At 42.0% G+C, this 14,404-nt stretch overlaps 2 protein-coding genes across 2 annotated transcripts; both read right to left on the bottom strand.

Moving 5' to 3' along the window:
- Positions 1-9,099: 9,099 nt before the first annotated feature.
- LOC108650135 (uncharacterized) lies at positions 9,100-10,036 on the bottom strand. The gene is made up of 2 exons (XM_018099252.3): positions 9,495-10,036; positions 9,100-9,437 (listed from the first exon to the last, which is right to left on the bottom strand). The coding sequence occupies exons 1-2, from the start codon at positions 10,013-10,015 to the stop codon at positions 9,299-9,301; spliced, it is 660 nt and encodes a 219-aa protein (XP_017954741.3). The 5' UTR covers positions 10,016-10,036; the 3' UTR covers positions 9,100-9,298.
- An 877-nt stretch (positions 10,037-10,913) lies between these two features.
- On the bottom strand, positions 10,914-12,055 carry LOC108652535 (cuticle protein 19). Its single transcript, XM_018102743.3, has 3 exons — positions 11,939-12,055; positions 11,701-11,832; positions 10,914-11,636 (listed from the first exon to the last, which is right to left on the bottom strand). Exons 1-3 carry the CDS (start codon positions 11,951-11,953, stop codon positions 11,292-11,294), a joined length of 492 nt encoding a protein of 163 aa, XP_017958232.1. The 5' UTR covers positions 11,954-12,055; the 3' UTR covers positions 10,914-11,291.
- Between the last annotated feature and the right edge of the window lie 2,349 nt (positions 12,056-14,404).

The raw sequence follows: 14,404 nt of genomic DNA, 5'->3' as shown, positions 1-14,404 counted from the left end.
AGGAGGTGAAGGCGGCAGCTTAGGTGCATGCCACATTGAGTGCGGCCACTGATTGCAATTGCATATTGATTAAGCACCGCCACACACAGCAGCTGCTGCCCCGACGGTATATCTTACTTACATTTAAATCGCCTCCTTCATATTAAATGTCGCACCTTTGCACGTGCAATGCGCATTTATTACGTATACGTTCGCCAATCGATAGCTGACACGATTGCTGCTGCTGCTGCTGCTGCTGCTGCCAAGGTCGTGCACAAGTGCCGACAAATGGTCACCGAATTGGCAGACAACAAACCTTGAGGCTGCGACAGGCGCCGCAAATCCAATTGCGTCATGTGGCAAACAAGGATTCCCCAAAAGCTGAGCAACTGACGTCAACTTCCTAGCTGCGCTGCACTTTTTGAGTGATAAATGTTTTTGTTGCAATTTGTTTTGTCCTTAGCTTTAGCTCTGCCAAGTGGCTTAGTGCTGTTTTTTTTTGCAGTCAAGTGTCGAAGTGAATCGTGGCAGATACAGCGGTCTATTCCTGTGTGCAATGCTATGTAGTATAGTGTTATTTTATGCATTGTGCTGCGCATTGTTGTGACAGTTAGTGTAGCTTAGTGTGAGCTAGAGAAGTTTAGTGTAGTTTTATTAGAGTGTTGTACAATGTTTTGCTATGTAGGACAGTGTAATGAATGCATGCAATTTGTGGCTTAGTTTACAGGAGTATAATATAGTATGATATAGAGTAGTGTCGTTTAGTGGAGTGTAGTGTTGAGTATTGCTATTATTGAGTATTGTGGCTGTAGTCTAGTGTATTAAGCGTAGTGCTGTACAGTATAGTGTATTGAATTATGTTTAGTGTTGTGTAGAGTCATGTAGTACAGTACAGTGTAGTGTAGTATTGTGTTGGGTAGTGCACCTAGTGTTGGGTAGCGAAGAATAGTGTTGTGTAGAGTCATGTAGTGTAGTGTAGTATTGTGTTGGGTAGGGCATATAGTGTTGGGTAGTGCATATAGTGTTGGGTAGTGAAGTATAGTGTTGTGTAGAGTCATACAGTGCAGTATAGCCTGCTGTAGTATTGCATACTATGCTGTAGTGTTGTATAGTGTTGTGCAGTTTAGTGTAATAAATAAAAACTCCAACTACAAACTTCGTAGCATAGTGTAATAGTGTAGTGCATAGTGTAGGGAATATAAAATTTATATATTATAACGTAGTCTAGTTTAGTATTAAACTAATGCAATTTCGTTTACTATACTAATATATAACACAGTAGACCTTCACAACCACACCCTGCAGTGCAGTGTAGTCTATGCGATCTTTGACTTGATTAATTTACGAGCTTACAGATGAGTATTGTTGTAAATTGTGTTTAATTGCGTCACGTTATGCAAAACTAAAACATTAATCAAAATGCAAGCGTGCAATTCAATTGGGTAAGCGATATGTCTGGGTAAACTAAACGTTAGCCATTGCTCCACAGATACACTGTAAGAATAGTAATAACAGATGTAGTGTAGTGTGTGTTATCGATAAATCTGATAATGATATACATATTATGATAGATATGTTTATAAACAATTGTAAATTTCCCAGTAGAAGATAGATATGTATATAACATTTTGTTTTGCTTATTATTTCTAGCTAATATACCCCATATATACCGCATAAAACTTGTATATAATATTTTTTGCTTATTTATTTATAAAATGTGGCGCCAGCAGCCGTCGGCGTCGAACTGTCGTTTAATGAATTGCGATTGTAATCACAATCGATTCAACAGTATAGCCCAAAGGTATTTGAGAACAATTCTTCATACTCGCTCATGTGCTGCAAGGGAGAGTATATAGGCTAGACTCTTGAAATGCCAATGTGGGTAGCCCCTGTTTGATAGAAAGAGTGGTAAGTTTTGGGATCAAAGTTGAAGACGTGAACTACTCTCCTCTCTACACGATCAAAAATGTAAATGCTTAGTTTGAAGGTCAAAGTAATGTCAAAGGCCTCTATACTTTTAGCCTCTATACTTTTATAGCTAAATTTACATAGCTTTGATCACCGAGACAGACATTATACAGATCCAGACCAATATATATAGCCAGTAGTGAGGAATTGCTGATGTCCAGCTGGAAAGTTTTTGCTTGCTTGAAAAAAAAGAAGAGTGTTTACAGTCGTATATTGCAAATGTTCTTGCTGCATTGTAAATTGCCGTGCAAATTGCAATTAGCGGCAATTCGAGCGCATTTGCATCGTGGCAGCTATGCATATAGATTAATGTATATATATATTTGTATATATCAAGTGAAATGGCCTGACAAAGACTGACTGAGTGACCTACTGGGCAAACAGTTGCAGTTGCCGTTGCAGTTGCAGTTGCAGTTGTTGCACTCTGGCTGTTTGCTTAATGAAAGTAAGTGCCATAGACAGTTTGCCACATGCCGCATGCCGCATGCCGCGGCCTGTGAGCAGCGAAAGTAGCTCACTCTCACAGCTCAGTCGATGCTGCACTTAATGGCTTTATTTGCCCAGACTGTGGGGCAAGAAGGCACGAGGCGAGAGGCTGGAGGCTGGAGGCGGGGCGGAGTGGGGCGGCATGGCAGCCCAACCACTTGACAGTTGTGCAATAAAATTGCAAAATTATTGCGTCGAGCAGTGGACGCTGCCCACATGGTTTGGCACAGCGTGGCATGATTTATCAAACAGACAAACTCGCACGCTAATAGAATTTATATAAGCAGGAGCAGCCCACACACACAAACATACAAACACATATACATACATACACATAGTGATATATATACACTCTATTTTTTGGTCCACCTAATTGATAAGACAATTTCGATAAGCGCTTGTCCAAATGTTTGGCTAACAAATTTACACATGTCAATCAATGGAAACAACTCTCGATCGTCTGCGTCTAACACTAGTCAGCCTGGTTGCTCGAGGGTTCATTGAAACAGTGAGTGAGTGAGACAGACAGAGAGAGAGAGAAAAAGGGAAAGAGAGCGTACTCTCAGCTGTTTTTCCGCATTCCATAAACGTTCTCTTATTTATGCGCATCGCTGATTGGGCTTTGACTTTGACACTTTATGGCCACTTAAAGCGCATCAGTTGCCGCATTGATCGGGGCTCAGATGCATCTATCAATTATTGTTTAGACAACACGCGTAGAGGACTGTCTAGGCAGAGAGCATTGTCGCTCATTCATATAGATTTATTTGCCAGCTTGACAGCGAGTTCATTTATTAAGTTATCAAATGAGTTGCTTACTGAGCTAAGAGAGTTACAATTGATGATGCAGAGTCAAGTCAGTTGGCTGAGCAATGCATTAGCACTTTATGCCGCAATAAATAAGTATGCCTTGACAAGTTATTGATTATTAAAATTCTATAAAATAAAAGCAAGGCTAGTTAAAGCAAAGCTTAATAGTAAAAAAGACTTGTAATGCGTAGGCTTAGAGAGTAATGCATTAAATATTGATGATGCTTGATGGTTTATGATCGAAGAGTTTTCTAGCATCGGTAATTTACTCTTATATTATTATACTATTATATATTTTTTTATTGCAAGGTAGACATCCTGTCTTTGGTCTCATCTGATCGATCTCAAAGAGTAATGAATGATTCATTGATGCTGTACTAAGTGCTGTAGCTGAAGAAGTCTTATCATAATTTGTATATAAAATATTGTTAGTTAATATGGAATAATTTAAAAGTTCCTTTTATACTGATGATGATGATTAATTAATTATTGATTGCTGTAATGAAATTAGTTGTATTGAAATAGCTTTTTTAATATGCCCAGACAGTTATATATGTAATATTTAAGAGAAATTATAATATTAAAATAATAATATATTAATAATATTAGTCCCCTTATTATATAGCACATGAATTGTGCTTACGTCATGAGTCCACAGTCTAATGCATTAGCGCTTGACATCTAATGCATCACTATAATACTATACAAATTTTTTACTCTGCGACAGACAGAGATTAGAGTCTATTTATATTGTAACCAACTGAGGTATGAGTATTAATTATGAGAATTTATATTTGTATATGTCTATCTAGCTCACAACGTGATGCATTAATGATTGATGGGGTAATGCAATGCATCTGAAGACTCTTTAGAATAAAATATCACTTAACCTAACTCTATATTGTTTGATTTATAATTGCAAGTAATTTAGTTAAATTTCCATTACACACACATAAGATGACTTTAATGAGCACCCGAGGCTGCCTCTCATGCATAAGTAATTTCGATTGATGCTCTGCTCTAACTATTTGGTAAGCAGAAACCAAGCTCAACTAAGCCAAAACTCCTGATGCAGTATCAATATCAGTAATTACCCATCCATCAATCAATTATTCAAGCTTTCCCTCACCCAATATTCGTATATTCGTATATATATTGTATATTTCCATTTCCATTTCCATTTCAACCGCAACAACTCCACTCAGCTCACATTTTCGACTGCTTTAACTCTGCACGCAATATGCAAAATGCAAATTGAATTTTAAAGCCGCGTTTATTGAAACGCTGGCTCATTTAAATTTTAAAGTTAAGCATTTGTATTATGCGTTAAACCGATTGCCAGCCGCTTATCGCACGCCGCGCAACAATCATTATTATTATTATGAGCAATTAAATTCAATTCGGAAATTGACAATGTTTTTAAAGCGCATTAACCCACATATGAACCGAGAGAGAGAGAGAGAGAGAGTGGGAAAGAGCAGGGTAGAGGCTGAGCGAGAGGCAGTGCGACAATTTGTTTATCTGAACAATCGTTAGTTATGGCTTGGATTATTCGCAATTGATTTTATTTGTATGGCATGCATTCATAATCATTTTGCTGCCGCAATTTGTGGCAAGCTCTTTAATTTTTTAACAATGGCCGCAATCATTAGAGTTTGTGTCGAGCTGTTGGCAGGATGCAGCATGCCGCAATATGAGCGACAGCCTCTGCATATCAGCTTATCCGTCTGCACATCAATAAGTCAAGCAGTCAGTCAGTCAGTCAGTCACTGTCCTTTGCCATGCGCTGCTGCAGCGCTTCATTATGCGCATTTCCTGTTGACTTCATTCCACTCCCCCTACCCCTTCCTTCCTTCCTTTCTTGCACCTGCTGCAGCTGGCACAGGTCGGCCGACACATGCCTCGCATTCTCTGGCCCTGCATTCTTGTGGGCGGCGAGCTCGGCGAGTTCACATGCCAGAACAATGCCGCACTATAGAATAATAATAGTGAGTGTTTTGGCTTCCCGATGGGCGTCAGCGCCAGTGCCTCCATTGACCCCCCACACACACACCCACACACACACACACATTGGTATGTCAAAAGTTTTTGACATGCTCATGTACTTGACCTGCCGCCCAGGCTGAAGCCCCCTAATGGTTGGCATTGTTGTTGCTGGATTGCTGCTATGGCTGGTACTGTGCCCCGCCCCGCCACGCCTCATTTCGCTTGGGGCGGCTATTAAACCGTGTTCTAATTTTGACACCTTTATAATTAAAACTTCAGACTGTTTACACGTACCACGTGTTAAATCGAGCCAAGGGGCAGCAGTTGCAATTTGCATTTGAATAATGAGATATCGGACAGGAATACTCGAGTATTATACGGATTGAGGCATACTTAATAATACTTCTATAACTTCTGTTAGTGCTTGCATTGCTGCTAATTCTTATACCAAGTTTTACACAACTTTTACTACTAATTACATTGTAATTATTAGTATTTTAATTAATGATAATAATAATACCACAACACTGTAAAATTGCAAATTATTCGTCATGAATATTTTCCTTCCGGCATTATTTCCCATTATTCAATTGATAAACAGCATAAATTCCATCGAACTGCCCAAAGCCTGCATTTTAATGCGCACTAAAATACAACTTTTCCATGTTCGTAATATAAACTATCTAGCTCTATAATTATGGCTAATGGCGAGAGGAAGCAGAAGTAAACAGAGCCAAACTCCCATCTAATGCAGTGTGTTCAAGTGATTAACCCAATTGAGGCATAAACAAAATAACAGCAGCAGCAGCAGGAGTAGCAGGAGCAGCAGGGGCAGCAGGGGCAGCAGCAGTCAGTAGGCTTTTGGCCATTCGGGCATTTGGGCATTGTTTATAAAGTTGGCGCAATGAATGAAACGAAGCGAAGTAAATTAATTGCGGCCGCCAGCGACAGTTGCAGCGGGGCAGCGCTGCCCGGCAGGTGGTCAAAGCAGGGGGCGGTGGCTACGGGCGGCTATGATGGGCCGCCCAGGCAGGCGCCACTCTCTCGCATATTGTTTTCGTTTTTTCTGTTGCCCAAAGCCAAAACAACAAATGAAAATAGAACTTTAATTAAACGCAGTGCCTAGCGCAGGGGAAATGGTCGAATAGAGCATATTGCTGCACCACCCGCACCACCAGCCAGCCCAGATATGCTCATATGCAAAACAGCGGGTTGTCTGCAACTATTTAAAGACGCTCCCCTCTCTCTCACTCTCTCGCTCTCTCTCGCTCTCGCTCTGCTGTTGCCCTCATTCTACAAACAAATAGTATAGAGATAGACTGAAAGGGAAAGCGGGATGCAGAGAGCGGGTAGGGGCGGTTGCTTTAAGCCAGGACGAGCTGAGAATATGACAGTTGATAGCCCAGAGGCTGCCTTGGATCTAAGGTTCTTGTTTGCTGTATGTAGTTGTTCTTGTCGTGGCTTACATACGAGCGCTGCCTGCATTTAATAGTCTCAACACACACACGCACACACTCACACACATGCAGGTTTCATAAGCTAATGATAACAGAAATAAAAATAACAATGAAAGCTCTGCACAAAGCAAGAACTTGAAGCTTCACAGAAATAGCTGCCTCTCATATATTTATTATTTTATATAACTTTAAGATTATGCCAGGAATTAATCGAATTTGGCAGCCAGCTGGAGTGGAAGAGGAGAGGGGGGGGGAGTAGCAGCAGGACTCTATGCTTGTAATTTAATTAGTGCAGACAGCACGGCTCTAACGACGAAGGACAGCCGCATCTGAGCGTCTGACGGAGTCTATTAGAAGAAAAAAATAAATATAATTAATGAATTCATCAGCTGAGTGCAGTCGAGTGGGCGGGTGGTCTGACGGCCCAGTTATCTAGCTGCCAGAGGTCCATAAAGTTGGCCAAAACTAACTCGGGCACTTTAACTGATATTAAGCCATGCACGAATCGCTCAAGTGGGCGTGGCGAAGCAGTGCAAGTGCTGCACTTTGAATTGCATTTGGATGGCAATGTTGGACTTGAATAAAAATATATTTATTTTTCAGAGAGAGGGAGAAAGAGGGAGGTAGAAGGAGAAGGAGAGACAAAGATAGAGAGTGTGCGGGTGCGGAGGAGAGAAAAAGACGGAGCGGAGGGGTATATGGAGAGAGAGAAGTATATAGAGAGGTATATGAGAGAGAGAATTAGCATGAGTTTAATGGAGATGTAAGAGAAAGAGAGAAAGAGAGAGAGTGAGAGAAAAAATGAGAGGGGAAAATATGGACTGAATGAGGAAAACAGGAGAAAGATTCGATTACGAAGAGACAGGGGGATTTAAAGAGAGAGATAGAGAGAGAAGGGAAATGGGAGAGTGACAGAGAAAAAGACAGTAAGAAAGAATGAGTGAGCGGCACAGAGTGAGAAAGTGAGAGGAAGACCAAGAAAAGATAAAGAAATAGCGAGTTAGAGCGAGAAAGAGTGAAGAATTGAAATAGAGAGAGAGAGAGACAGAGAGAGAGAGAGAGAGAGAGAGAGAGAGAGAGAGACGGAGGGAAACACTGAAACAATGTCTTTTACTGCGAAGTTAAGAAGAGAGAGAGAGGGAGAAAGAATGACACTCAGAGAAAAGAACTAAGACGGAACAGAGTGCAGGAAAGGCAGAGAACGAGCTTGAGAAATGGCTATAGCCACAATTTTGCCTACACATTATATACACATATCATCACGTCATCCTGTTCTTATATATACACATATATATAGTCACACATGCACATGGGGCTCCCAAGACTTTACTCGCTCGAAGACAGTTGAAACTTTCGCCCATTCACTCGCAGTTTTCAATGCTGGTGAATAGTGCGAGGCACGCGAATGGAATTTCCCGCAAACATTTAGTATTTTCACTTAATTGTATTCCTTTAGAATTTTCGGCTGGGCTCCTGCTGGGCGACAAGCGTCTGCCAGTTATGGCATTTATGACGCATACGCCGCGTTCGCCGCGCTGCACCTTGAAATTTCTGCTCTGCTGGCCTGCCCTGGCCTGGCCCTGGCCTGGCCCTGGAAACTTTTGGCCCTGCCCCAACAACCAGCTGCTCGTGCACAATTATGAAATGTGCTCTCCATCTTTTTTCTTGTGCTTTTTTGTGTGGCTCAGGCAAAACTTTTTTGCCACATGCCATAAAAATTGTTTGGCAGCAAGCAGAGAACAAGGGAGCGAGAGAGGTAGTTGGCTTGCTCTCTCGCTCTCTTTGTGTTGCAGTTGATGTGGGTCAGTTACGTGGCCACAGGGGCCACAGAAGTTTGGTCGGGGTCTAGCTGGCTCTGGAGAGTGCTTGGGCTTGGGCCTGGGCCTGGGCCTGGGCTGGGGAAATGCAATTCAAACCAAGGCTGAGCCGCAGAACTTTTCATTGAGTGTTTTCAATTTCGATGGTTTCGATTTCACACGCCTCGCATGCGAAACCCAATAGCCCGCAGCCAAACACGCATCAGCATAGTTCAGATCCAGCCACACGGGCACAATGCGCATTTCAATTGACTGGGCGGGGCATGCCCCATGTGGCAGTTGTTTGCGGTCGTCGCACAGTTGAAAACAAAAAATATTCGCGTTGAATTTAATTTTAGGCCTCGGCCTGTGGACAACAACGCCTAATGTGCGTATTTATAGGATACATAATGTATATATGAAGAGAGTGAGAGAGAGAGGAATATATATGTATATCTAGTCGGACAATGTGTTAATCTGGCTGTAGGCGTTTGCTTTTTGGCCACCAAACGCTTTTTTTTCGCAGTGATTTATAATGTCAGGCATATCGAGGCGTGTAAAGATCTCTTAGGCACTATGGAAACACTTTAGCCAAGGCTAAGAATTATGAATAATGCCTATTAATAAAGTGGGCTAAAGAACTCATTAGCGATCCAAGAATAGGCCACTAAGTGAGTGCAGGCGCTGTATTTATAAGACTAAATGTATTCAAAAATCACACAATATTTGATTATTTAATGAGCCACAAAGTTAATTAATTATTTTCCAATTGGAATATTCTGGCACGTGGAACATTTTCCAATTAGTTGTCGTCACCTAGGGCCATTGCAGGCTGCGGCAGGCAGACGGCACTGTGGTGTTGCACATTTGTGAGCTGGGCTGGAAATAGGTTGAGCCCGGGCACTCGTACAGGGCGCCATACCAAATGCTGCCGTACACATAACAATTGACGTATCTAAAATGGAGAATGGTCGATAGTTGGTTGATATCACAGTTAGTTCATCATACGCACTGTTTGCAGGTGGCTTCGAGCGTGTTGCCATAGGGATAGCGGCCAGCCCTTTGGACAGATCTGCAATAAGTATTCGCATCGCTGTACAATTCATCATCCATCAGGGGGCAGGAGACCTGGCCACCAGTCGATGCAGAGCCGCAAATGTTGGGATTGTCCCTGTTGCACACCAAGTAGGGGGCGCAGCTGCCTCTGATTACTGATGGCTGCTGCGTGCCCAGGCACAGGGCATATGTGTGAACGCCCATACAGGCAAAGACAAGGTCAGCACTGCAAATGCCACATTCATTGCACGACGCTAACGAGCTGTTACTCTGGCAAATGGCAGTCTGGGCCGTGCAGAAAGTACCCGACGGACAGCTATTCACTGGCTGAACTAGTATGTTATTTACGCAGAACATGAACTGTGTCTGCGACACACAGGCCGCATTGGATAATGCGGAGCACACATTGCATTCGGCCCGACAATCCAGGACACCCAAAGCCAGCAGCAGCAGCAGCAGCACCAACACGCGCAACATCTTCGAAGCTCAAACGCAACTGCAGCGTTGCAAGACAACGTCAGAGCATTTAAGAACTCGAGTTATCTTATCTTACAATCATAAAGGCATTAGAGTAGTCTTTTATTTTTTTCAAATCTGCAGTGCTTATAGCTTAGTTGCAAAAGATTAATTTAAATTGTATTAGAGCTGTTAATAAGAGTTGCCGCCTAAAAGTATGCAATGAAAATTTTACTCTGACAATGGCTCACGAGTGAATTTAATTTTTAATAAACGTACTGATATTCTTTTTTAATTGTACTTGATTAAAAATTCATTTTACTTGTTGACTGCATGTAAAATTTCATTAAAATATTTGCCTTTAATTGCAATGGAAATCATCGTTTGATTGCAGTAAGAGCTGGCAATAAAATCAGCCGCCTGAGAGTATGCAATGAAAATTTTACTCTACGTTTGCTTGCATTCTGCATTGAGTTATTATTACGTATACATAATTAAACATTGTAAAATGTGGAAGGTAAATATTTAAAGATTATAAAATCCACACGTTAGCCTACAAGTAGACTAAATAATAAAAAGTTAATGAGCGCAAAAATGGATTTCAATATAATGTATATTTAAGCCTTTTCAGAAACTGAAGCTAGCAATAGATAAAAGGCAAATAGACTAGACAGCTTTCGATTAGTTATATTATGTGTATAAATTCATGCATAAGAAAATGATTCTTACTCTCAAAGCGTTTAGTATTACGAATATCTCTGTATCTCTCTATATCTCTATCACAAATGAGCTAGCACTTATAACTATATAGGTAAATTCATTCTGTTGATATAGTAAAACTTGTTTTTTTTGGATTTTTGTAATTCAGTACATTTTATATTTATAGCATTTTATCGCAGTTTCAATGAAAACTTAAGTATAAGGCAGAAATTATGAGACATGTTACAAAATATAAATTCCCAATTTATATTTGTGTATGGATATTCCTAGAGGAGCTCAACTGTTCATCATCATCATCATCATCTTGCAGTTCATGATCATCTTTCGTGCGTGAGTGTCTATGGGTGTATGCGTGAGACAGAGACGGCGCATGTGTGAGCAAGAGGGATGCAATTTGATGGTTCCGTATGCGCGTTTCATAGTCATTTACAAAGTAACTTGAGTATTGAGCAGGCGACGCTGCAGGCCGGTGTCCACGTGTGTTTAATAAATATGAAAGAAAAGGCGTGACAAATGGGGCGCGTGGTGTGGCGTGGGGGAGGTGGGGCTGGTCGATTGCTGTTCCTATGTGGTTTCCTTAGTAGTGGCCGAGATGCGCATGCGCATTGTAGCCGTAAGCGGGCACAGCAGCGGCCAGAGAGCCACCATAAGCCACAGCTGGGGCTGCAGCCACATGGTGAGTGATGGCAGGAGCGTGGGCAACCAATGGGGCGGCATGGACAGTGGGTGCGCTCTTGTGAACGACTGCGTTGAAGCCATTGTGATCGTCGGCCGTGTACTCCACGGTGCGCACGGAACCATCAGGCTCCACCAGAGAGTACGAGCCCTTCACAACATCGCCGTCGCGCACCTCATGCTGCGACTTCACATCGCCGGTGTGCGTGTCGGCGACGCCATAGTTGTAGTGATACTTGGGATAGGCCTGCCAAGAGAGTTGCCAGAGCATGAATATGGGTGCTCTCGCCCAGCTAATGCAGAGCACTTACATGATAGTCGATGCCCTCGTCAGGGTGTCCGTGCGAGGCGTAGGCCAGAGCAGGACCGGCGGCATAGAGACCATGACCGCCATGCAGGACACCGGCGGAGGCAGCGCTGACGACAGCCAAGCAGATCAAAGACTGTCACATACAAATAGAGTACAATTATAATAATATTGACATATCGACAGACACTGGGCACAATACTGCGGGCGGGCACTGTGCCCGCACTCGTCCTCGCACTCACTTTGATAAAAGCCATTTTAAGGATATGAAAGTCCGAGTGGTTTGTTGCGTGTATGCGAGACGTTGAGCTGGATTCAACTGATGACTAGAACCAAGACGAAAGCCGCTTTTATAATACACCAGACAACGCCCGAGCGATCGAGCCAAACGACACACGAGCAACGTCAGGCCGAACGAGTTAACGAGCGAGCGAGCGAGTGAGCAAACGGTCAACAGCAGCAGCGACGACGGCGGCGACGTTGGCAGCAACAATTGCTATTTGCAAGTGAAGCTTAAGAAGTTGATATAGCGGCAACAGCAACAACAACAACAACAACAACAACTGTGATGACGATAGCGACGTCAACGCCGACGTTTGTCTGTCTAGCAATTATTTTATGCTCTTTTTGAAAACGAGAGTGAAGTTCTGTCAGCGCTTTGAGTTAAGTAACGGGTGTATGCATTGTTGTTGTTGTTGTTGTTGTTGCTGTTGCTGTTACTGTTGTTGTTGCCAACGTAGTTGTTGTTGTTGCTGTTACTATTGCTGTTGCCAACGTAGTTGTTGCTGTTGCCACCAAAGTTGTTGCTGTTGTTGTTGTTGCTGTTACTGTTGCTACTGCTGTTGCTGTTATAGTTGATGCTGGCTGGTGTTGTTGTTGTTGCTGTTACGATTGTTGTTGCTGTTGCTGTTGCCAACGTAGTTGTTGCTGTTGCCACCAAAGTTGTTGCTGTTGTTATTGTTGCTGTTGCTACTGCTGTTGCTGTTATGGTTCACGCTGGTATGGTTGTTGTTGCTGTTACGATTGTTGTTGTTGCTGCTGTTGCCACCGTAGTTGTTGCTATTGCTGTTGCTGCTGTTGCTGTTGCTGTTATTGTTGCTACTGGTATTGCTAATGCTGTTGCTGTTATAGTTGATGCCGGTGTTGTTGTTGTTGCTGTTACGATTGTTGTTGCTGTTGCTGTTGATGCTACTATTGTTGTTGTTGTTGCTGTTGCCACCGTAGTTGTTGCTGTTGCTGTTACTGTTGCTATTGCTGTTGCTGTTGTTGTTACTGTTTCTACAGCTGTTGCTATTGCTGTTGTTGTCGCTGTTGCTGTAGTTGTAGTTGATACTGTTGCTGTTATTAGTGCTATAGCTGTTGTTGTTGTTGCTGTAGCTGTAGCTTATGCTGATGCTGTTGATACTCCAGCTGCAACTGTTGTGGTTGTTCTTGTTGTTGCTGTTGCTGCTGCTGTTATTGTGGTCTTATCTTTGCTTTGCTCTGCATTGCACATTAATAAATATTAGTCAGTTAATGTGCAAGATATTCGACTAAAACTTCACTGTATTATATATTTTTTATTTAAACATAAAATATGAAATATATATAATTATTATTTACAAGAAATATTTGTGACATAACTTATATTTATTTATATGTTGATCAATTAAACTAAATTTTCAAAATTATATTATATATATGTACATATATAAAATAATATATATAGGGATTATTTTCACTTTGTTTTCATCATAAATGTTAAATGGCTTAACATATGCCATTTTCCAATAGTTTAGCTGCCTTAGCACTAAGTTGTAGCAATAAAATATCGGCTGAATACTTTTGGCATACACTGTACACACATAAAACTATCTAAAAACACTTTTATATACACATGTTGCCGGGAATGGCAATACTTCATATTAGAAATATATATATGAATAAGAAACCAATCCGGATTTTGGAGTAACTATAAGAAATTACTATGCATGCATTGCGTATATCATAAAAATATCCATATATAACACCTTAATATACATGTAGATGGCTTTACAGCCACTGTGGCAGCTGTTGCAGCCGGACAGTGTGACGACTGGACTGGACGGCCTGACAACATCGAGCGACCCAACAATGACAATTACAAATTTTGCGCAAACAACGTGTTTATTCTTGCTGCCGTCGCTCCAATTGGTATTCGAGTTTAGCCATATTGTTCGTTTCCTTTTCACTTAATTATGCAGGCCGTGCAGTAATTGCTTGCGTCTCGCTTCGCATTAGATCCGGTCTATGCGAAATGCATAAAGTTAGACGCTGAGAACGAACGAGCCCCACAGCTGCAACCGGATTCGTGGAAAAGACCTACCTGAAAGCGAATCGACTCCCTCGTGATCTGGTCTAAGACAGATGCTGGATGCTGTCTACCGTCTGCCTTTGGGTGTTGGTTGTAAACACTTGAAGCTTGGCCATATGCACATTTCTAGCTTCTCTAACAATTGTTGACTTAGTTGCGATTGCGATTGCGTGGCAAGCTAGGCTCTTCGTCATCTCCACAAAAGCTCCAGCAGAGCTCCAAGTTGATGCCGAGTGCACACAAAGCAAACACAGAGCGTTGCCTCTGACTCGTTCTCTCGGCGAGCATGGAAATGGTTTATGGCCCTCTCAGATCACTCAGGTAGTCTAAGCAGGCGAGCTATGAATTAAAGCAATGAGGAATATAAATTATAATG

The sequence above is a fragment of the Drosophila navojoa genome, chromosome 4, assembly GCF_054131105.1.
Source record: "Drosophila navojoa isolate 15081-1374.11 chromosome 4, UAZ_NAV_1.0, whole genome shotgun sequence".
NCBI classification, from domain to species: Eukaryota; Metazoa; Arthropoda; class Insecta; order Diptera; family Drosophilidae; genus Drosophila; species Drosophila navojoa.
The sequence above is the reverse complement of the archived record's forward strand: the minus strand, read 5'-3'. Positions and strand labels throughout refer to the sequence as shown.